Source organism: Rhyacophila brunnea, unplaced genomic scaffold (genome assembly GCF_057557595.1).
Source record: "Rhyacophila brunnea isolate RB1 unplaced genomic scaffold, BYU_Rbru_1.0 scaffold_18, whole genome shotgun sequence".
Taxonomy (NCBI): Eukaryota; Metazoa; Arthropoda; class Insecta; order Trichoptera; family Rhyacophilidae; genus Rhyacophila; species Rhyacophila brunnea.
Window position 1 is genome coordinate 34,728,799 of NW_028232837.1, and position 25,402 is coordinate 34,754,200.

The 25,402-nt window shown below is 35.0% G+C and overlaps 2 protein-coding genes across 6 annotated transcripts in view; both read right to left on the reverse strand.

The window, feature by feature from the left end:
- The window catches only part of LOC147073466 (uncharacterized), a 150,796-nt gene extending 139,524 nt beyond the window's left edge, over nt 1-11,272 (reverse strand). The window contains exons 1-4 of the mRNA XM_085945652.1: nt 10,742-11,272; nt 7,157-7,293; nt 5,510-5,572; nt 4,191-4,244 (exon numbers count right to left, since the gene is read on the reverse strand). Coding sequence (XP_085801778.1) covers nt 4,191-4,244; nt 5,510-5,572; nt 7,157-7,293; nt 10,742-11,162 — 675 coding nt within the window. The 5' untranslated portion in view covers nt 11,163-11,272. The remainder of the gene's footprint in view (nt 1-4,190; nt 4,245-5,509; nt 5,573-7,156; nt 7,294-10,741) is intronic.
- Nucleotides 11,273-12,326: 1,054 nt separating this feature from the next.
- LOC147073469 (uncharacterized) overlaps nt 12,327-25,402 on the reverse strand; it is a 42,563-nt gene continuing 29,487 nt past the window's right edge. For 3 of the 5 annotated variants that reach the window (XM_085945370.1, XM_085945367.1, XM_085945366.1), the window contains 2 exons: nt 20,307-20,549; nt 12,327-12,737 (listed from right to left, as the gene is read on the reverse strand). In XM_085945370.1, coding sequence (XP_085801496.1) covers nt 12,630-12,737; nt 20,307-20,549 — 351 coding nt within the window. In that variant the 3' untranslated portion in view covers nt 12,327-12,629. Of the gene's footprint in view, nt 12,738-14,064; nt 14,126-14,795; nt 14,821-20,306; nt 20,550-25,402 lie in introns of all 5 variants that reach the window. The other 2 variants (XM_085945369.1, XM_085945368.1) reach the window with 2 other exon arrangements.

A 25,402-nucleotide genomic window follows, 5' to 3' on the forward strand; every position in this document is an offset into this window, starting at 1 on the left:
TAATTATTTTTTTTATTTGGCATTAAAAAATACCTATAACCCCAAATTTTCACTCTCCCGTTTTTAATCGCAACCCTCCCATTTTTAATCGCGATTTTAGTATTTTTGTATGCACAAATTTAACCGTCGTTCGTATTTCAAACAGAACAAAATTATTTACGTTGTTAAATGACAGATGGCGCTACGTCCGATTCGCGAGAAGCGTCGCGTCATTTTGACATTTCATTCGGCATACCACAACGCAGTGAGTCCACAATTTTGTACGATTTATTATAATTTATCTATTTGTGTGCGTGTATTACAGTGAACAATGCCAGCAAGACGCAAGGGAGCCCATTTAGGCCGTCTAACGAATAAAGCAACAAACATGCGAAATAGTTAAGCAGAAAGAACAGATGAACAAATCCAACAAGATAACAAAAATGTGCGTGTGAGCATGTCGCAATTGCGTGCATCTCAATCACAAGAGGCACGAGCTGAACGAAATCAACAACGACAATTGGAACGGAGACAAGCGCGCCGGTTCGTAGTTAACACATGCAGAGCAAATGACCGACAACGCCAACAAGTACATCGAGCATTTACATCCGCTTCGTTCCTTAGTCGCGCATTCGAGTACGAACCAGATATTGAATATTCCGCTCATCTGAAAGTCCTGATTCGTGCTATGGACAAAGAATGTCCCCATTGTCATGCGCTCAAATTCAAACATGAGTCAGCCGGGATGTGTTGCGCATCAGGAAAAGTGCAACTACCAGAAATTGAGACACCACCAGAACCATTGAACGGCTTGCTCATCGGCACGGATCCAGATTCAAACCTGTTCCTGAAGTCCAATCGCACATTCAATTCATGTTTCCAAATGACTTCGTTTGGAGCAACAGAAATAGTTTACAATACTGCGGCAAATGGTCAACAATTCCTTTCAACCTTCAAAATCAAAGGTCAAGCGTACCACAAAGTAGGCTCATTGCTGCCAATGCCAAACGAACCACATATTTTTTTACAAATCTACTTCATGGACGGTAAGAACATCAATCGTTGCGGCTACAATAACCTCAATTTGCCGAATGCCAGGCGCATCGTCGGCGAACTGGACGTCCTGTTGAATGAGCACAATGAATTAATGAAATTCTTCAAATCACACATGCATGAATTGCAAGTGACAATCACGCTATTGTCATCAATCCTGAGCTGGACAGCACGTGCGTCAATTCAATGCGCTTGTTGTTGATGACGTTGCTGGAATCATGGATGGCGACCGCACATCGATGCGAGAAATCGTGATTCGAAGAAGAAACAATAATCTGGAGTTCATCGCTGACACACACCGTTCATACGACGCTCTCCAATATCCGCTAATTTTCTGGATGCACCAAGTGGAACTGGCAAAACATTTCTCATTTCGCTAATTCAAATTAATAATGGCATCGCATTGGCCATTGCAGCATCTGGCATTGCAGAAACTTTATTGGATGGAGGCAGAACAGCTCATTCAGCATTTAAGCTGCCACTAAATATTCTAAATAACCCAGACGCAGTGTGCAAAATAAAAAAAAATAATTGCCCATGGACACAGTGCTGAAATAATGCAAAATTATCATCTGGGATGAATGCACTATGGCACACAAACATTGTCGAGGCGTTGAACAGAACACTCAAAGATATAAAAAACAACGACAAACTATTCGGCAGCACACTGTTACTCCTTTCAGGTGATTTTAGACAAACACTTCCCATCAATCCACATTCAACGTAAGCTGATGAGATCAACGCTTGCTTGAAATCATCGCCACGTTGGCGTAATGTTAAAAAAGTACAACTTAAAATAAACATGCGTGTCCAAATGCTACAAGATCCATTTGCTGACACATTATCGTACCAATTTTTAGATATTGACGATGGAAATGTTGCTGTCTATGAAAATGTTGGATGCATAAAATTGCTCACTAACTTCTGCACAATCGTTGATTCGCAAAATGCTCTCATTGACCGCATATTTCCCGGTGTACGCACACAATACATAAATCATGCGTGGCTGGCAGAAAAAGCTATTTTGGCAGCAAAAAACGTGGACGTCGACGATTTAAACTTCAAGATACAGCAGTCGTTGCCAGACGACTTGGTATCATACAAATCGATTGATACAGTTTGCGATGCCAACGAAGCTGTAAATTATCCAACAGAGTTTTTGAACCCACTGGATTCGTCAGGCATGTCAACACACCTTCTACGACTGAAAGTTGGATCTCCGGTTATTTTACTTCGGAATTTGAACCCATCGCGGCTGTGCAATGGCACGCGATTGGTCATTAAAAAAATAATGAAAATATTATCGAAGCCACCATTTTGAATGGCGAATTCCGAGCCGAAAATGTTTTGCTGCCACGAATTCCAATGATTCTCACAGACGTGCCAATTAATTCAATCGCGTTCAATTTCCTATTAGATTGGCATTCACAATGGCAATCAATAAGTTGCAACGCCAAACGATGTCTGTTTGCGGCTTAGATTTGGGCACACCATGTTTTTCACATGGACAATTATACGTGGCATGTTCTCACGTCGACAAACCATCGAGATAATTTGTGTTGGCTAAAGACGGACTGACAAAAAATATTGTACACTCAATTGCTCTTCGAACTTAATATTGATTTTCTTTATTTCATTTTACTACTTTAGGATAAAAAAGATTTTACTTTTTTTCACTTTACATTTAACTTTTAAGAATATGTCCGTTACTTTATTAATGAAATACATTGAATTGAGAAAATGAATGGTTGGTGTTTGTTTGTTTTTATTGGCGGTCACGTCTACAGCGCTCCATTCCTCTTTCTGTCATAGATCCCATCCCCACACACTTACAATACATTCGTTATTTTTTATTTAACAACCAAAATATTCACTATAAATAATTTATATGGCAGAACAACGTTTGCCGGGTCAGCTAGTATTTTATAAAATAAACATTAAACAGATGTTGCCTGACCGTTACGTTCGACGAACTGAGAACAAGCGGGGCTTGTACCCCGTACACCGAACACCGTCTACACGCACGGGTTTAACTGTGCAAACCGAGTTTGCACAGTTAAAATTTCAAGCAAGTTGAATTTTACGCAGTCCGCACTTTTTGGTTTGCGCGGTGTACAGTTTTTCCGTCCACACGCATGGGTTTGACTGCGCAAACCGGTTTGCGTAGCGTAGAAGCATGTCGCCGCCGCGTTACCTGTGCTCCTGTATGGCTATGAGACATGGCTTTAGACATTGCTTCATTTCACCAATATTTTCAGCAGTACGTTTACGTTTTGACGAGGTGGATTTTTAGCATCACACCCATTACCATTTGACTCAAATTTTCCAATTAATTTACAAACAGTTAGATCTGTAAGGTCAATTATTTTGAAAATAAATTGCACGCAATGCCCGAAGCGTTGCTCGAATAGATTCATTATTATTGTAATAAATAATTGTAAAAATTTGTAGAAGCTTCTTTCCATGATGATTCATTTACCAAAAAATACTCAACACAAATGTAAATTTTGGAGGAAATCCGAAAAAATAGCTGCTATAACGTTTTAAAATTCTATGGTAGTAAGTTGATAACCATTATTATATTACATTATATTACATAAACATTATATTATATTTCAAAAAGAGACTATCAAAGTAGCAAACAAAATAAAACGCCTTCTTCAATCAAATTCAATCAAAATTATAAATTAAGCCTACTGCAAATATGTGAATAATAGGCATAGTTAATAATATGTAATTAAAAATGATAATTTATACGTCATTCAGTCTGTCCTTTTTAAGTTTAATTCATTTTTTCCACTCTACGCCACTGTAGCCCACTACGTATCAATTTTACATGAAACAAAATATTATTTCTATAAAATTAGTAGAAACTATTTCATACCTACCTTAGTGTCTACAGATGAGAAAATATTTTGAAAAAATCGACTCGTTTTCAAAATGGCGACGCTAACCAAAGTGTGTAAAAGTCAAAATTTTGATTATCTTAATTTGTGCCGAAAATAATATAACAAGATGATAAGGCCCCTTTATCACTCCTACTATGGACTTTAATATCATATATTAAATAACCTATATTAATAGTTGTGTACAGGTTTACTCTCATACTTATATTATATTGTTGTAAATGATAAAATAAAATATATTTTCTTACTTACTTTAATATTTTTGAGAGCCTCTGCTAACAACGCTAATCCGGCTGCTTCCAAATGCTTCAGAAAAGATAATTTAATTTTTTTATTAAAACTACAGTTTTATGCAATATTTATGATTATATATTAAAATATTCTGGTATCGCCTCTCGTTTTTTTCCTTTTACGATATGCCTACAACATAATTTTATTATAAACACCGCACCGCTATGATGTGTTAGTTAAATCGCCAATTTTATTCAGATAACTATAATTTAGGCACCCCATCTTTTCTACATATATGAAAAATATATTGTATTTTCAATAAAAATATTTGAAAATTATTATATCTAATGTGTCTAATATAATAATGTATTTCTAATCGTATCATAATTAACAAATACTTGTTTTAATCTAATAATCAAGTTATCATTCGTGGTGTGGAAAGATTTTGTGGAATACTTTTAGATCTTTTCGAACCATGCATTATTATCAATTAATAGTTTATCTGATAAAACTGACAACAAATGTTAAATTAAAATAGGTCTCAGTTGATAAAGACCTTTTAATCGACCTTTCAATAAAGCAGGTCTTAAATAATCTATCAATTTAGTAATCGTTCCACGCATACTGTGTTTGTCCGCAATAGACACAAAACTACCAAAATAACAAGACAATACTATCATTTATTATTAAAATAAACATGAAACAATCAATAGATAACCATTAAAACACTTTGTTAATAAATCAATGTGTCCATATAATAAACTTAGTAGTTGTACGTAATACCAAATTAAAATATAATTAAAACAACGAACAACTACAAACGGTGATCCCGAAGAAAAGTGATGAACAACTATGGAGATTCCATTATGATTTTTAAATCCGGGAATATAGGATGGTTGCATTGGGAAAAAATATATTATGGAAAATAATTATAAAACGTCCCATACGGGAGACTATTTTGCTTTTTGAGTTAAATGAAAGCTCTTGTGTTACTTTCAAAACCCACTATGGTGCATTATTAATTTGATTTTCGTTATGAAAAAAACCCACAATTGACCATGTTGTAATCATAGTTTAATTATTTTCTCTCAAAAGTATCAATCTAGTCGTGAAGGAACAAATTAAATTGCAATTGGCTGCTCACAGCATATAAAAAAGGCCAATAATTCGTTCTACAGAAAAAAAGTTGACTATATTATTTATAATTAATATTCACATGAATATTTTAACAGGTCCAGAGATTATAATTTCTCTTTGTCGACAATAAAACAGTCTTATGCTTATTGTTATGTTGTTTATAAATAGTATTTTAGATTTTTTTTTGACAATCAATTTCATACCTTAATAGTATTAGCGAGTTCATCGTCTGGTTTTTTCGCACCTCGGATTTGTCTTCTTAATACCTGCAAATCATATTTTGAATGTAGGTACGTAATATAATATATTGAAACCTATAATATGTCTATAATTGGACCCCAGATGTATAATGTTTTGACATTTTGTTTCTGATAGACTTTACTCTATTCTCAGGTACCTACTATAGTTATAAAAATTGTAACTAAAGTATACTGTATTTGTTTGCATATAAATAGGTAAGTAGTCACAACGTATATCAAAGACTACACACTGCAATCACTGGCCAGTCTAATAATGAAAACACATTAGGTAACTAACTTTTGGTAGAAACAGAGTTAAAAGCAATCAATACTATTAATTAAAACTGTTTAATTACTGGGATGAAACTTTCTCCTTCTTTGAATAAACTTCTTTGGCCATATCCGCCCCTTAGCTGGAGCATATGGACACCACGCGGCGCCTCCAAGAATCCCTGTCGCTCGCCAGTCTTCTTGCTTCATTCCAGGTCAAACCAGCATCCCGTAGCTCTGCCGTATACACTCTGTAGATCGTATTTAGCGGCCTTCCAGGTCGCTGGAATCCGGTCGGCTTGAAGAACAGGCAAGCCAGGTTAAAGTTCTCTTCTGGCATCAGCAGCACGTGGCCGAGCCAGGTCCAACGTCACCTCTTCACTTTCAGCGTGATGAGAGGCTGCTTTGTGCGTTCTCTTATCTACTCGTTGCTCCTAAAGTCATACCACTGCACACCTAGTATTCATCGCAAACATCTGTTTTCGAAGCTCAGTATATGGTTTCTCTGAGCCTTCGTAAGGTGCCATGATTCGCTACCGTAAAGCAGCACAGTCAGAATGCAAGCGTCGAATAGGTGGCATTTGGTTTTGACCGAGTACAAGTCCCAGACATTTCGCATCGAGTTGAATGTTGCTCCAGTCATTCCCTTTGGATAGCGAGCTCTTTCTGCAAAATGCCATCTCCCGTGATGTGTACCCCCAGGTACTTGAAGCTGTCGATGCTCTCGATGTTTTGTCCATCGCTAATCAGAGGGAAATCTGGACCAGGACAGGTGATATTGCACAAGACGTTGGTTTTCTTCGCGTTGATTTTCAAACCAACGCGAGAGGAGTTGTTATGCGACCTGTCGATTGCCTCTTGAATGCCCTCGATTGAGTTGTCGAATAAACAGATTACCATTTTCTTTCTAAAATTAATCTTTTGTTGGTGGTTAACAATAAAATATTATATACTAATAAAATATCAATTATAACTCGTTATTCCTACGCAATACGTGATAACGTCATTAATTTTATGGAAAATGTGACATTATGAGTTGAATTCAATAATCTTATAATATATGCCGAATAAAAATAATTATAATATCTCTAAACAAAAATATTTCTAAACTCGCCGGCTAGACGCTCATGCTTTACCACTAGCTTACTTGCGCAAACTGGTTTATATCGGGAACCCCGTGTATATGGAGGGAAAAACTGTAGCCCACGCAAACCGAAAAGCGTTGTAAAAGTAGTTTGCATAAACTATAGCGCGCAAGCAAGTCGCTGCCGCCTAGCCGGTATAATAGACACATTTAAATATTGCTACCATAATTAATCAATAAAGACTTTGCTTACTTACCCATTTTCCGTTAACATAACGTTTATTTTTGTGTAAAGCTATTCTGTCATACATCAAATTATTATTTTGATCGTTCAAATCTTGATTTATTTTAGTATAGTATGGTTCTATTCGTTCTCCCTTATCACCATTTTCGCCTGAAATAGATTTAATGAAACATACCAATTTAGGTGGGTAATTAGGTAAGTGAATTTTACTATCACATTGGGTTTAATTATATTTTACCTAACCATGTTTTCATCAACGCACATTTATAACCAAAAATAGAATATTTGGCACATATTATATTATGTAAGAATATGTACTAAATTTACAATTGGCAAATACCTACATAACTATTTTATTTTACTCCATGAGCTCCTCTCTCCTATGGGACACTCTTAATTATTTAAAATCATATATATTTTGTCAAAGGACATTTGAGTACATGGCGACCAGAGACTTGGGTAACTGCTCCTGAAACATTCCCATTCATAAAAAATATACTTCAAAACGAAGTCTTACAAGAGTCCTGTGATACTACCGACTACGACCGGTGTGGTACAGGGAGACAGTGGCTTGGTGCGGCTGTTATGGATCTGTAACTCCCCTCTGTATAATTCCTCCCCAATGACAATAAATTGTCTTTTGTTTAATTCATCGACACTCTAAGTTACTAATAATCTACTATTGTTATGAATATTCGATCGGTGTGATTTCGACAATTACAATGTACCTACTCAATATTATAATATTGATCAACTCCAATTTATCTACCCTATCTAGCTGTATTACTACACACATATTATAAACTCTTGTATATGAACTAATCGACACTAATATTACTTACTTACTATTTCATATTAATACTATTGTAAATGATCCTTGTATTCATTCAACTCGGACCATTCAACTTGTTCAAACATAATTCAGCTCTGCTCACCGAGTTGATTCTCTATTGAGTTTTTTCCCTTTTATTTATACACCATATAATTGTAAATTGAGTATTGACGAATAAACATCTCTGAAGATTAACATCCATCGAGTCTTATTACTGGCATAAACTTTCCACTGGATCACGTGAAGGATCGGGCCCGTTGGTAAGAATTTTCGTTGCCGAAAACATAACACAGCCATTAGCTTCAATATCAAGAGCAGAAACGCTATATATTAATTCCGCTATGTGAAGACAGGTATGATATTTTATTCCATCACATAATCCAATTAAAAGTTAAATACAACAGAAACGTGGGAAAAGGGAGGTTTTTTGACTATGAAACCTTCGCAAGCTTTGGGTATCAGACTGGTCCAGAATGCGAAAGTGTACTGCAATTTTATCGCCAACCAAAAAGAGAAATAAAAGGTAATATAGTGTTACTAGACGAAAAAAAGACCCCGGCGCGACAATTTCAAATTCCAAATCCACAATTTAAGGGGGGACATGCTCGTCGAAGGTCAAAATTGAGTTTTTATTGTATTTTCAAACCATGATCCTGGACACTCCTTAAACGTTGTAGATAATCTATTTATATAATTTTGAAGCCTTATTATCCTTTATAGTTATTTTAAACATTTGATGACTGCATGAAGTATTTTTGTTACATAAAATAGTATTCTTTTAAACCTCTCGCTCTAATGTTTTAGAATATAGTCATATTTCGGTACAAAACTGTGCAGTGGTGTTAAGATTTTTTACATTTATTAATTTTTAAACGCATTTATAAAACCATTAGTATAATTTATTACGAGATAATTTTTGTAAAATATTCACGATAAAAAAATATTTTGATAATCTCTGTGATCCCAAATTTGACAAGAATTAGGCATTTTATTATTCAAAAAATCGGCAAGATTAACACATTTGAAGATGATTCTAAAGATATTTATTATAAGCTATGTCTTTGACCATTCAAGTGTGATAAAAATCTTATGAATAATGATTGCTTTATAAGAATTATTGACCTAAGAATAAGGTAGTGTTTTTTTGAAATACGCCATTTCTTTTGTCATTCCCTAGTGGTTAAGCTACAACATACGGCCGTAGCCATAAAACGACAAACTATAATTAAAGTAAGGAGTAAAATTATGTTAACGCGCGTGTTTGAACATGTACCTAACCGAATTTTTTTTTATTTTTTTTTAAACGGTACATGTTCAAATACGCGCGTCAATATCATTTTACTCTCTACTTCAATTATAGTTTGTCAATTTATGGCTATGGCCGTATGTTGTAGCTTAACCACTAGAGAATGACAAAAGAAATGGCGTATTTCAAAAAAACACTACCTTATTCTTAGGTCAATAATTATTATAAAGCAATCATTATTCATAAGATGTTTATCACACTTGAATGGTCAAAGACATAGTTTATAATAAATATCTTTAGAATCATCTTGAAATGTGTTAATCTTGCCGATTTTTTGAATAATAAAATGCCTAATTCTTGTCAAATTTGGGATCACAGAGATTATCAATATAATTTTTTATCGTGAATATTTTACAAAAATTATCTCGTAATAAATTATGCTAATGGTTTTATAAATGCGTTTAAAAATTAATAAATGTAAAAAATCTTAACACCACTGCACAGTTATGTACCGAAATATGACTATATTCTAAAACATTAGAGCGAGAGGTTTAAAAGAATACTATTTTATGTAACAAAAATACTTCATGCAGTCATCAAATGTTTAAAATAACTATAAAGGATAATAAGGCTTCAAAATTATATAAATAGATCATCTACAACGTTTAAGGAGTGTCCAGGATCATGGTTTGAATATACAATAAAAACTCAATTTTGACCTTCGACGAGCATGTCCCCCCTTAATCAAAGTCAGGAGGGCCCCGACCGAAGGTTTGGTTTTTCTGCCGGGCGAGATGGTGTGCCGGCTTGACCGATAACTTCTAAGAAAGGCCCCTCCAGCCGATGCGCGTCCAAAATTTACAGTTCAAAGCCGTGACAAACAACTCGCCCGCACCCCTCGGATTCAGGGCGTGAAAGTACCCCTCGCCATTAAAATTTTTTGTTAGATATTTTTGGAAGTGAGATCAGTATCGGGACGACAGCGAAATCGAGATAAGCGACCTCTCGTCCGCCCTCGGCGCAGCGGACGCCAAGACTTGCTTCAGCCCAGTAATCTAGTATTCAAAATAATCAAACAAAAGTTATGCTACCTTAACATAAAAGATACCCCCTTCTAACGTTACAGTGTTGATAATAATCCTAATCGGCGACTCGGGTAACCTAATAAAAGTTAACCAATCCCTTAGTGAAAAATAAGTGAACCAGTGCTTGGCGTGCGGGATAACAATAATGAATCGACCCCAAAAATAAAGACAGTGCGGTGACTAATTTAAGACCTCTTTAGATGTAAATGATGTAATATTATCAATGTTTGCCTATGCCCTAGCGTAAATAAATCTAGTTCCACGTGGAACTGTCAAATCAAAGACGTGCTTTATCTTGAATTATATATCCTGATGTCCACACCTCCCAATCGAAGTGATGCTGGATGAAGGGCCTACCCAGGTACACCTGTGTCCTTCTTCTCCGTATTAATAGGTAATTTTATTCAGATTCGATTTGAAAATATTATAACAAACCTTTTAAGCCATTGGAGTTTGGCATCGTTGAAACTGTTCCGCTCTTCTCAACTGTTTCCTCTTTTGAAGTATTCACCTCTTGCCAGTCATTTTGCGTTGAATATATTCCAATATTTTTACCATTATAAATTGTTTCTATTCTTTTCTGAATTCTGGTAAATAATTCATTTTCAAAATTGGTCCTAAAGAGATCACTTGATATCAAATAATTTTTGTCTTTTAATATGTGCTTCATCTCACTCAGTTCTCTTTGCAACGTACCACATCTAAACGTGGTATAAAAACTTAAAATAATACACAAACTCCACAATATTTTATTGAATTTACCATTGTTCAAAGAATATTTTTCTTCAAACTTTTGCTGACTTAATAAAACATCACCCTGCTTTTCGATTACCTTGCTTGGATTATTTTTATACATTGTAAAATATTGAGTTACACTTTGGATATTATATTTAATACAATAATATATTATTTTTTATAATATCAACCAGAAATAAATAGGGTTTGCTTTTGTTCCATTATATTCAGTAGGTAGGTATCAACTAATATAATATTTAAATCACGTCGAGTAATTCATTTTATACTGAGTTATATTAGTATTTATCAAATTGACCTACTGAACCTTTGATCACATTGCATTTTTACATTCTTTAGAGATAAAATAATATTAATATAAACATATTATAAAAACATACTGGGTCGCATCAAGGATGCTTGCCGCCCGAGAGCCAACCAAAAATTGCCGCCCCCCCCCCCCAATAAATATTCATATTTAGGAAAATTGAAGAAATGTGTATTTTATAACAAATCTGATATTTTATTTATATTACAAAAAATATTCTGATCAACAAGATTTATCTGCTCATTAAAACTTGAAGTGATTTAAAATTATTATGCCGATGTACATAATAGGTATTATATGAAATTTAATATGCAGGTGACTTATTTATTTACCTTTTCGCATACAAATTACATTATGCTGACCTATTTCACTCTTGTTATCAGACATATTTTAATATACGATTACAATAATAATATTGGTACGCATTATAAAAAAAAAAAAAAACAGAAAATAATAATGCCGCGAGTTCTAATTCGATCCTTCCTACATAGACGGGTAAAAATCAAAAATTTATATCCAAGACATAAAGCATAATATATTATGAAGTAGGTACGTATTTAGTTATTTGTCCCCTTTATTATGGATACGAAATATTGACTGATCCAAGTGGCATGAAATTGATGTTAAATGTGGTCATATTCCGCATTTTGTTGAATTCGTTTTTCATAATAATTGACACACCAAATTTTGGGTAATATTGGGAGACACGTCATGTTGAAGTATTTGGTAATTATTTGGTCGACGGAAATATGACCGGAGGAAGCCAGGCCACCTAATATATTACGCTAAGAATTATGCTGATTATTATCATGGCAAATGGGTTATCACGTCATTATAATCACGACAACTTAAAAGTTATTTTAAACTTTACTGAATTATGGAATGTCAGCACTTAAATTATAATAAAAGCTTATAATATTTAAAAATATTTTATAATAGGTACCTACTACAATAAAACCATTTTTATATATAATAAATATGCTTTAATCTATTTCCAATAAATACAATTTAGGAGATATTTTATTATGTTATGTACTGAAATGAATAGACAAACTTTAGCCATTTCTATAATTTCTAGATAGTTCCAGGTAGAGTCGGTATCTATAATTATAATCATTATTAATATTGTTGATTTATAAGTTATAATTCATTATATTCTAGTAGTTATCAAAGACATTTATTTGATCAATATTCGATATAACTAAAGCGCATATCTTCAGAAAAAATACTATAAAATTAATAATTTAACAGTTTCAAAGAAATTTAAATAAGCTCACACGAATATTTAGCAATAAATTTAAGAATTAGTGAAATTTGTATCCTCTCCATCAAGTTTTTAATTCCTTCTGCCAATACTATGTCGCCTTTGTTCTGTGAATAAAAAATATAATATAATATTAATATAAAAACATTTAAATATATCATTCTGGATGCGAGAAGTAATCTAGGTTATTAAAACGAATGAAAGACAATATCTCAAAACGCTACCACTAAGGATTTTCAACAATATGTTCGTTCATTATTCACTTACTTGATAATGAATATTATAATACTTACCTATATTTTAAGGGAATTATCCAATACCTATACATTTTACATCAAATTGGTACTTTCACTCTCAGCTTCTGTAAAATGCTTATCCTATAAGTTAAATCATCTTAATTGGGTTTAACGATATTGCACTAAAAAAAATTGTCAGTAATGTCAGAATTATCGAAGCGTGACCAATTATTGACTTTTAAGTTTTTAGTCTCAAATTGTACGCAAATTTGTTAGACGTTTTACCAAGCTGTTTTGTTATTAACTTTTGGCTGTTTTAAGCTGACAAGTGCAACAGAAGAAGTAAATAAAAAATGACATGATGCACGATATCATCTACTGAGAATAAGAGCATGTTCACGAAACAATCTCTCAAACAGCAATCTTCTTAGGCAGTGGAGGCATGATGAGGCTGAAAAGACTCTAGCCTGTGGGCCCATCGTGGCCGGTATGATGATTGATATAATTAAATGATAAATCACGTGTATAATTTTATTTTATAATTATTTGTAAGTATGTGTTCCCTGACTGAAAGTGGCTATTTATATAATATGGTGCTGGCTCGCATGTATCTAGGCTCCTCACATAAGGGGGTCGTGATCCGTATTTCATAATATTATGACAGACAACTCAATAATTTAAATGGAAAAGTATATGGAATACCCATTTTTTTTTCTCACAGAACACTGGGGTTGCGTGGAATACCATTTTGTGAATAGTACAGTAGAGCATGATACTGCCTTTAACATTGGCGATAGGTAGGAGAGCCCGCCAAAGATCCTACCCTGGAGTTCCGGTTCATCATAATGCGGGGCCATGCATCTGAGGTTCTGGTTTGGAGGTCCCCTTGTAAGATATTTACCTTTGTTATAAACCGTCATTGAGAATTACAATACAAAAATAGAATAGTTTTACTGTTCGTATTCGTTCACCTCATTTTCCATAATTTATAACGTGTCGTCCCTAACCAATGCATCACCTGCCTAACCCCATGGGGCGTCAATGATATTCTGTCTAGTTTAAATAAATAACCGGAAATTAATAATCTGTAGGCTTTCATCATTATCAGCTAGATATGTATAACAATGTCATTATTGTGACAAAATTAATAAAATATGTATTAATTTTTGTTTTCTGTCAATTAAAACAAATGGCGTACCTAAATTTTCATATATTTTAATATCTTCCACCACTGCTTGGTCTTCGTTCGTTATAATATGCTGAAACAAAAATATATTTAAATTAATACCACCACCTGATATTTTTAAATAGGTATATACAATTGTGTTAACTTTGATATAAGCAAGACTGCCTATTTACTTCAATGGGTCTTTTTTTTTAAATTGCAATGCATAATTATTCAAAGCTATCCTATTTTTTATGTTAATAGTAAAAATCTGTAGATTCAGTATCCTATTATAACTAAACTTGTCTAAATATAATACATTAAAAGGAAGTCAAATGCGTCTATAATTTTATTGAATTCTGAACAATCTATAAAGATGTATAATATGTATTTATGATTTTCTGTATTATACTATTATTCTCGTCTGCTTTTATTGGTAATAAATAAATGCTAAAATTTGCACGAACGAATAAAAAAATGGACCTTGATTTTACACGTCTCCCAATCCCCTTCCAATAACTGACAGATCACCAATGATAAATCATAAAATCATATGTTTTACTATGACATATATTTGTACGTTTTTATTTGTATTTACAAAGGAAATTTTACGCAAGTGTAGTCATTTTATCATATTGATTAATATTTTGCATAGTACCTACGTATCGTTGTGGTTATTTTTCGATTAGACTGGTGATTTTTTTAATTGTCAAATTATTACATGTTAAGTGCAATAATTTTCTTTCAAAATGAATAATATTTACCTCTTTGAGGAGGTCCTGGTATCCCCTGAAATGAATAAAAAACAATTTTGTAACTCAAGTTCGAAACACCAAACAACGAAATCGAAATAAGTAAGTGTACAGTGCACAGATCTTATAGTTTGACAGAATTTCATCCAGTATTATATTTTTTTTCCATAAAAGTTTTTGGGGGTTGTTTTTTGACGATGGGGTAGAAGTCTTGAGGTAGAAGATATTGGTTGATCATAAGCTCATCTATTTGCAATGATGTGTCTTCATTTGGATCGGAAGTGAAGGTTTCCGATAATTCGTTATCTCGCATTACATTCGTGTATTTCAAAATTCTGGATACCCAATGCTGTCATCGATCATCACTGAACTCCGTTCCGTCCTCACTATCAGATTAGGTGTTGGCATACGCTTCAATTTTCTTGTCAGTTAAATAGTGACTTCGAGCCATAGTTGATCTAAAAGTGCCAAAAAGTGTTTGCACAGAATAGATCACAACGTGGTAAATATTACCCCTGCATTGTGTATTCGCCCACGCGTTCGTTCACGCCCACGGTGGCCGCGCGGCATAAGCGTTGGACTACAAAGCTGTGGGTCCCAGGTTCGAATCCTGGGTCTGGCAAGTACACAATATTTCAATTTGTGTGTGTCAGGGTATGGACCTAATAGGTTGAGCAAGTGGCTGACATCCATTTCTCGTAAAAAAACAAAATCTGTCAATCCAAACCTCCACTCTGTGGAGGCCCATATGATCCTATCAGGATCGGACATGGTCGGATGGTGTATTCGAATGAATATAAATAAAAATATCAATATGTCTTAAAATTTACGAAAAAACTTGAAATATTTTATAAACGTTTGCTTGTTTTTTCTTATCAATCGGATAAATGGTATAGAAACGCATACGGGACAGATAGACAAACAGACATACAGACAGACAGACATTCATTTTTATATATAAGACATAACCTATACTTTCTGCGCAAGTGCAAGCAATAAGTTTACAAAGTTTTATCGCAATCGGATGAACGGTATAACAGCGCATAAAATACGAACAAACAAACAAACAAATAATAATTTTTATATATTAGACTAGCTGAAGTACCCGGCTTCACACATGGTCGCTTCGTGGTTATATTTATCTTAGATATTTAAAAAAATAATAAGAGGTAATTATTTTTTTAATATTAAAATATCTGTGTAATACAATATGGCAATATAAAAATAATTCTAATAGGAGTAAAAGTCAAACAAAAGAACACTAAATTAAAATCGAATCCAAAATATGAAAACGTTATTAATGTTATTAATATGTAGAAAAAAAATCAAAATTGCACGGAACAAACAAACAATAAACCTTGTATTTTATATAATACTAATTTAGAAACCTTCGCAAGTGTGCGCAAAACTGCTGACAAAAGTTTCATCGCAATCGGATGAATGTTATAGGTACGCATACGAATAGAGGAAGAAGATGATTTTCTAATTCAGAAATCTTTGTGAGCATGCGCACGGCAACTCACCAAAGTTTCATCGCAATCGGATTAATGGTATAAGAACGCATACGAATAGAAAAAGATAGAATAAAAGAAAAAGAAGAAGAAAATGCTTGTTTTAATTCAGAAACCTTTACGGGCGTGAGCACAACACTTGATCAAAATGTCATTGCAATCGGATGAATGGTGTAGGAGCACATACGAATAGAAGAAGAAAAAGATGGTTTTACTAAATCAGAAACTTTTGCGGGCATGCGCACAACAACTGACGAAGGTTTCATCGCAATCGGATGAATGGTATAGGGACCATACGAATAAAAGAAGATAGAATGAATAAGAAGAAGATGATTGTACTAACTCAGAAACCTTTGCGGGTGTGCGTACAATAACTGACGAAAGTTTCGTCGCAATCAGATGAATGGTATCGGAACCATACGAATAAAAGAAAATAGAATAAAGAAGCAAAGAAGATGATAATTTTTCTAATTCAGAAACCTTTGCGTGTGTGCATACAACCACTTACCAAAATTTCATCGCAATCGGATGAATGGTATAGGAACGCATACGGGACAGACAGGCAGACATTCATTTTTACATATAAGATATAGCCTGTACTCTTTGCAAAAGTGCAAGCAATAAGTTGACAAAGTTTTATTGCAATCGGATGAACGGTATAACAGCGCATACAATACGAACAAACAAACAAACAAATATTGATTTTTATATATAAGATTAATAGTTACTAATGATATAAAAGAAGAATGAAGGTTACTGTAATTTTATATATAATAATTATTATAAAATATATTCCTAAACATCATTTATGTTTAATTACTTGTATTAAACGTCGCATGAATTTATCTATAAAATAATACAATTATTACTTAATCACGATAATTACCTATTTATTTTATTTGGAAGTATGTGATGCTTACTATAATATTGAGAAGAACGTAATATGTATAATATATTTTAGTTTCTTATATTATTCGTAAGCAGTGGCGCACCCATGGGGGGCCCTGACACCCACCAGACATGAAAATTATAAGAATGATTTTAACCATTGAAATTGATAGCCAATTAACCTTTGGGCTTAGACAAATAAAAACACTGGCAAAAAATGATTTGTAATTCTCCAGCACCCTTTTTAGAACAATTTCTTAGATTTTAATTTCTAACACAAAAATTTCGAAACACTAATCTCAGGTTTTTTTAGAAACCCAATCCCTAATGGAACTGTCAAAAAATTCTCGGTGTCCACCCGAATTCCGGAGTGGTGTAGGTCATGGCTGGGGAGGGCTGACAGGGCTCTAGCTGGGCTGTGGGGGGGCTGGCGTGTCGGGTTGACCAGATAAGTGAGATAAACACACATCATAAATTAGCTTTAATAGTAAAAAAAGTCGCCTGCGGCGCTATAATACTTCATGACCATGAACATTTTTAATTACTTATATAATTATGCAATACATTTTTTGATTATTATGTGTCGATACTCGACAGCTCCATTATTAAAGTAGATGTATTGAAAATCGCCAATAATTCACTGTATAAGTACCCTTAATTTTAACTAAAACTCAATTTGAAAAACGCTGTTGTAGTGTTTCACACTGCCTTTAATCTTAGCGGTAGGTAGGGGGGCCGCCAAATATCCTAGCCTGAGGGCCCGTTTCAGGATGTGGGGACCATGGTGTAGGTACACCGAGTGGAGAGACAACGAGAAATTAGGCTGTGAAGAAGAAAAAGAGCCTATGGGACTAATTTACATTCTCCTCCTTGGGCCCCCCCAATAATAAATTCTGGGTGCGCCACTGTTCGTAAGTGTGAAATTATTCAATTTATTGATAACAGTATTAAAATTATCTTTATCTTATAACAAATGTCTTGATTAAAATTGATCACATAAATAAGAGTGCTAATAGAAATGTCACATTTTTTCGATTCTTCCTATTTGAATTTGAATTCTGACACGTCAAATGAACTTGTTATAGGCAAAAACAATTGACAATCATTAGTCTATTAGTTTGACAGATAAAAAACAGTGACGACGTTTTAGATTATAATTTTGTAGTAATTAGCGAGGAAATATGCATTTATTTCTTGTTAAAACTCATAGCACGCCAATGTGCCTCTTACAGATTTGAAAAGTTTTGTGGAATTAACATTGTGATTTGTGAAATATCGATTATATAGAAAGTATTAAGCGACATTATAATTAATTTGTAGAAGACGGACAGCAAGATGCGAAAATGTATGGTGACGGATATAAAACGCGATTTAAAAATGATATTGTCTACGATTGTGTCAAGTTTTATCAGATTGTGCCGGATTCAAATTAAAGTAAATTCGGGACTCTAAAAAATGAATTTAAATAATTTAAAAATCAACAAAATGGTCTTTAAATGAAAAAAATGGTGCGTTTTCCAAAATCTTTTAGGATAATAATATATAGGAGATTTTCTATCGTTTTCCAAATAGTATAACCTGAAAAATATTCATACATATAAGATAAATTTCATATTATCAATCAAATATCATTGCTTCTGTCGATATTTTGACAGCTGTCAGTGGCAGTGGTAACACAGCCTACATGACCAGTTTTTTCCGTAATATTTACTCTCAACATGACAGTTCGTAATTGTATGGATACAGAAGGCGACGTGTTCATAACTCTATAGTCTATAGTTACCAGATGTTTTTTGGTTACTTACCAATTTTTCCTTAAGTACCTACGAATTGAGCATCGCGCTCTATGACCTTTCAGGAAAAATATAAAATATTTTAATATTGAAATTGTCGTATCTCTATATTTAGTTGTAGATATTTATTTTTAATAATACAGGCTGTCAATACGCCGTTAAAAATCTAATTTTATATTTCTGTATTCCTATAGCTAGAAAAACATAATTAAACGAAACTCAACTCGGTGTTGACGGCAAGCTAGGTATATCTGGTCTTAATCAATCTAATATCTTCAAAATGCTTGGGGTACAACGAAATAATGAGTTATAATATTTCTGTGGAGTTGTGCATGATTACCAAAATCAAGCAGATAAATTGAACGTAGTAATGCAGAATGTAGCCAGTCCACAATAATGTCGAGCTGAGATAATGGCACTTTAGTAACAACATGATTATTAAAAATGCATGTAAAATGTCAAATTGTAAATAGTATTTTATTTCAAGAATATTTTTTTGCGGCTTGGCTATTTTCAGCAGAATGTAGAGAAAACCTTCTCGCATCTGATCTATATCAAATCTCATTTTTTTATTTTTGTGGACTGGCTACTTTCTGCATAACTATGTCCAATTGAGGTTTATACGCCGAATGGCCAACATGCAATGATTACAAATATATTAATTAAGTATGTTATGTATTTCGTGTATGAACCTAAGTTTGATAAGTATTTAAATTGATAAATAACATATAACAGAAATGAATCTTTAATTTATCTGGTTTTGTCACTGTTCTGTTTTTTCATGTTCTGTTTTGTCACCGTTCAGTTTTTTCATGTTCTGTTTATTCATTATGTTTTATTCGGTTACCCGCGATGTGATAGAGGCAGATAAAATGGCAATCGCTCGTAGAGTGGACAACCGCTGGACAAATACCGTCATACCACTGCCTCATGACCCAAAAGACACTAAACGCCCACAGGGTAGCCTTAAAACCCATTGGATAGACGAGCTCATAAAGTTTGATGGATGTACGTAGCAGAAAAGAACTTGGGACCGAGAAGACTCGAAAGAGCTAGGGGGCCTTCGTCCGGTAGTGGATCGACCCCGGCTGATTATTATTATTATAAATTAACAGTGGTACCTATGGATGAATAAAAACTGTAAATATTTTGCCATCACACTTAGCAGACACTCTGCAGAGAATTGCAAGTTTTTAAGTAAATATTCATTCATAAACATAAAAATGCTATTGCTATGCTATTAAGGGTTAAGCTATGGCATATTCTGATAACTTGTCTTGTCTGCCTTTAACAGCGCTTATAATAAATTTATACAAATAACTAAAACTTACTTGAGGCCCTTGTCCTCCTTGTGAACCAGGTGGACCTTGTGGTCCTTGAGCGCCACGTTGCCCAGGTGGTCCTGAATGACCCTGGACTCCTTGTTTTCCTTGCGGTCCTACTGGACCAGTGAGTCCTTGAGGTCCCTGTGGTCCATTGATTCCAGGTGCTCCTGTATTTCCTTTGATTCCTGGCGGACCATTGACTCCTGGCGCTCCAGGTTGTCCCTGTACACCTTTAGGCCCTTGTGGACCCTATTAAAAAAAAACTAGTTATACAATCAATAGAATTAGACGATGATGTATTTTTCATGCATAATAAATATTATGTGATTTGGTGGTCAAATTATAAAACAAGTTAGAAATTTACAAATAAATATTTCATTCACATATCGTCATCTTACTATTAAGACCTCGTAAGTCCTATATTATGGAAAAATGAAGTTGACAAAATTTAAACATAAAACTATAACTTAACATATTTTGAAAATTTTCACATTAGGAAAATCACGACAGTTCTGTCGGGACTAGCATGGAAACTCATCATTACATATAAATTCTCATAATATATTTAAGTATCTAATAATATTTGTTACTATGTAAACTAGTTGATAAGAAAAGCGTGTAGGCATGATTCATAATCTGACTGACGGTACACGCTGTCAGGTCAGTCAACTTTCGTAGCAATTTGCAAGACATCAAATTTCATCATAAACACATTTGCTTTCTTGATAAAATATAATTATTCATAAGAATTATTTAGCAACTTTGTAACGAGTATGCATTATCAAACATTTCATTGCCTTATAAAGCGATCCGGAAATGTGCCAACTTATCAGATTTGCTCGTACTTAGTAAACTCACAGTAAACAAGTAGCAGGTGGTCATCGGGTCAACGTCCTGACCTCAGATAACCTTTCTTTGTTCAAACTTCTATAAAAGCTCAAAGCGGGGCGAATCTGATAACACACGTCGTCAAATCTTTGAAACATATAGTCGAATCTCTGCTCGTTGCATTCGGTTCAACTTTTCTCATAGCAACACGCCTTTATAATTTAACTTAATCAATTTAACTTTAATCTTAAATATATTGTCTGTAAGAATTGTTCAAGTATCATTGAGAGTAATAAATCTCAATTTACGAACCGCAATAGACTACAACACATTCGAGTCTCTTCTGATCAGTTTTGCTACTGGGTCATCTTCATCCTTCACACCTCCTCGCAATAGTGGTGACCCCTCAAAAGTAAATCAATCAATTCAGCTGATCAATTTTTACAGACTTTACTTGCATATTTAATTTTTTATAAATTTACACTGCGTTTGCTTTGAGAAAGTTAACTGAATCGTCGATCTCGTTTTTCCCGCGAAGTTTTTCAACATCCGTTTTCCCGCGTATTTCTTTTCAATTAAAATCACTTGCTTTTCACGATGCCCGCCGGACAATATTTCGCTGGATATAACAGCATTGCTGGAGACAACACCACAACACCAGTCCAGCAGACCACACCACATACCAGACCAGTAACCGACAGGATTCCATCACCTTGGCCTGAGGACACCTGTTCACAGACTTCAGAAGACAGTTCAGATTACGGCTCAGACACATCACAGGACACCTCCGACAGCGGCCCCATCAGATTTGGCGCCCCAGAGAGTCTTGACTCTAGCCCCATCAGATCCAGCTCACCAGACTCCAACATCACAACCTGGTCGTCATCAGGAGTCGGCTGCTACAACAAAATGATACTCGCCAGGATGGAACGACTGGTCGCCGGACTGCGACGTGTAGCCGAACAGGATGAATCACACCAACCCACCAAGGATTCGCATCCTTGCAGTCATCAGTCACATTCATCCAACCGCCAGCGCAGCCGAATCACCGGAGCACCATGGACTTCGCAGCAAATCAGGAGGCAGTTCCGGTGCAGCCAGAAGCTGACCAGTGCATCACAGGCGTCACGACGGAGTACACCAAGCAACCTGCTTTGGCCATCGTCATCCGCCAAGTGCACCCAGACTACATGCTAACTCCACTCCGTTCAGGCAAGCTTAAGATTTTCCTACACACACACACACATTAACGTAGCGTCAACCCACGAAATTAGCATCTCTAGTTACATTTAGAAGCAGCAACCCTCGACTTCATCCCTAAGGCATTTTACTCGAAGGACCTATTCTAAAATAATTAGATAGTTTCCTGACGATGAGTAACTGTCCTAGGCGACTTTTGATATTCCAACTTTAGACTTCTCAAAAACTCAACCAACCATTTTTCACAACCCTTCGTAGTTTCGATAACGCACTTTCAAACTACTCCACTGCACCCTGTTAACGCACATACAAATGATATGTACTAACAGAGCAGCCTCTAAGCGCATCCGAGCAGACGCGAACGCCCTCGACAGCTTATATCACTCTAAGCCCCGTGGATCCACTCACAAGCTAAGTTACCCCTTTCCACACTTCTGCACAAACTGCAAGTAGGAAATGCCAGAAGATTTCATCTTACGAGCAGCTGAATGACAAATTCCCTCGTACTCAATGTTTTTTTTAAATGGCCCGAAAATACCTTGGTTGAACCCACAAGCCTAAACTAAATTGGACACTCGTATCAAATAATTCAAGTCACAACCCCAGCTTCTGCATAATAACTTAATGCTATTTTCATACTACCTATGTTATGTCAATCACCTCTACAACTTGTAATAAAAGTGCACACACCACACATATAACAAGGAAAACCTAAGTGAGCCAGACGAATGACGACATCAAAAACAAGAAACCCAAGCAATTCGTTATTTTCAAGGACCTCAGCAAATCAACACACGTGTTTGTAGGTGATGACACAGTTAAGACTCCACTTCAATCCCCGTTCAATGGACCATATGAAGTCATAACACGCAACACACGTACTTATGTCATTTGCAAACATGGAAAAAATATCACGGTTTCAATCGATCGTTTAAAACCGGCATATTTATTTAACGAAAATAATTTGCATACACAAACAACGCCGACAAAGGGAACTGACCTCAGACAAACACAATATGTAACTCGAACAGGCCGTCGTGTCCGTTTCCCGGAGAGACTAGGTCAACAAAATGCGAAGGAACAATAAACCATAAATATCGCACACGGCACGCGCCGCCGGAATGTCCAAGCGTCGAATTGCAAAACGACGACACGAGTTTCATTGTTATTACAAAACCAGTGCAAGCAAAAAAAAAACCATACGAGTGACCGAAATATAGGTCAGTGTGTTTTTCACAACGACAAAACGCTTCGCAAGCAAGAAAATAACAATATATATTGGACCACACAGCTGGACTAACCAGTGTGAAATACGAGAGCAGTAACGAATCAAGTTACTAACGCCAGCATCCGATAACATGGGTTCCCAGCAGACAAAAGAGGAAATCGTACTGTCACAAGCCGCCGCGGGTGGCACCATCATAAATGAAACATCAACAGCCAACCAGCTTTCTTGGACAACTTTTGCAATGGTCATCATCATCATCGCAGCAGCAACCAGTTTCCTGTTGTGGATGCTTTGCAAGAAACACCTCACAAAAAGGATCCTCAAGGACATCAGGACAGACGTCCCAGGAGCCCGAGCACCACCAAGACAACTATAACGCAAGAGTCACCATGCTACACACCGTCTATCTTCCTGCATCACGACCTGCCACACCAGATCGCTAGGGAGGGGGTCTGTCGGGACTAGCATGGAAACTCATCATTACATATAAATTCTCATAATATATTTAAGTATCTAATAATATTTGTTACTATGTAAACTAGTTGATAAGAAAAGCGTGTAGGCATGATTCATAATCTGACTGACGGTACACGCTGTCAGGTCAGTCAACTTTCGTAGCAATTTGCAAGACATCAAATTTCATCATAAACTCATTTGCTTTCTTGATAAAATATAATTATTCATAAGAATTTGGTGACATGTAAAGATGATTCATGCCTTTCAGATCCAGTGACTGCAATCATATAAGATAGGACAAGTATATACTTAGAACATTAGTCCAATGCGACATTTCTTTTACCACGGGAAAAAAAACTCGACTACAAATCGCAGTCCTCAGTTCCCAATGAATACGACAAAATATTCATCAGAATCACCTCCGCCTTGCGCTACTAAGAATTTTCCAGGGTTTTTGCAAGGCGGTATCATAGGCCCTGGCCGAATTCAAATCAGCAATACCCGATGCGGGTAGAAGAACAGTTTTCAATAAGGCATATTCTCTCAGCCGGCACAATTTTCATTTGACTAGCATCAAGTAGAGTAGTTTGCGTGCCAAAGTCCTTAAGAAACCTCGATAGTAAATGCGAGGTATTCATAAAGGCATCTAGAAAAAAAAAAAAAAAAAAAAAAACGAGTATGCATTATCAAACATTTCATTGCCTTATAAAGCGATCCGGAAATGTGCCAACTTATCAGATTTGCTCGTACTTAGTAAACTCACAGTAAACAAGTAGCAGGTGGTCATCGGGTCAACGTCCTGACCTCAGATAACCTTTCTTTGTTCAAACTTCTATAAAAGCTCAAAGCGGGGCGAATCTGATAACACACGTCGTCAAATCTTTGAAACATATAGTCGAATCTCTGCTCGTTGCATTCGGTTCAACTTTTCTCATAGCAACACGCCTTTATAATTTAACCTAATCAATTTAACTTTAATCTTAAATATATTGTCTGTAAGAATTGTTCAAGTATTGTTGAGGAGAATAAACTGATATTTACTCAAACACGCATCTACCTTCGATCCATTGAAGTCCATCTACCTACCTCATCATCCTCACACCTCCTCGCAATAGTTCTATAAGAATGAGTTTCTGTTTTTTAGAATTTTTGTCCTTCAAAACATTGTTTTTAATACGTTTTTTCCTTCCCCTCAACTTTCTTCTCAGACTTACGATGTTTTAATAGTAAGGTTACGATATACATTATAATTAAAATATAAATATAGTTTAGGTTAAAGTATAAACTGATAATGGTTGATCCATCATTATTCCGCTATCAGAAGAGATGAGGACATTTTGAGTGAATTATTATTAATTGAATCAAAAAAAAACCTCTTCTATGCGAAGTA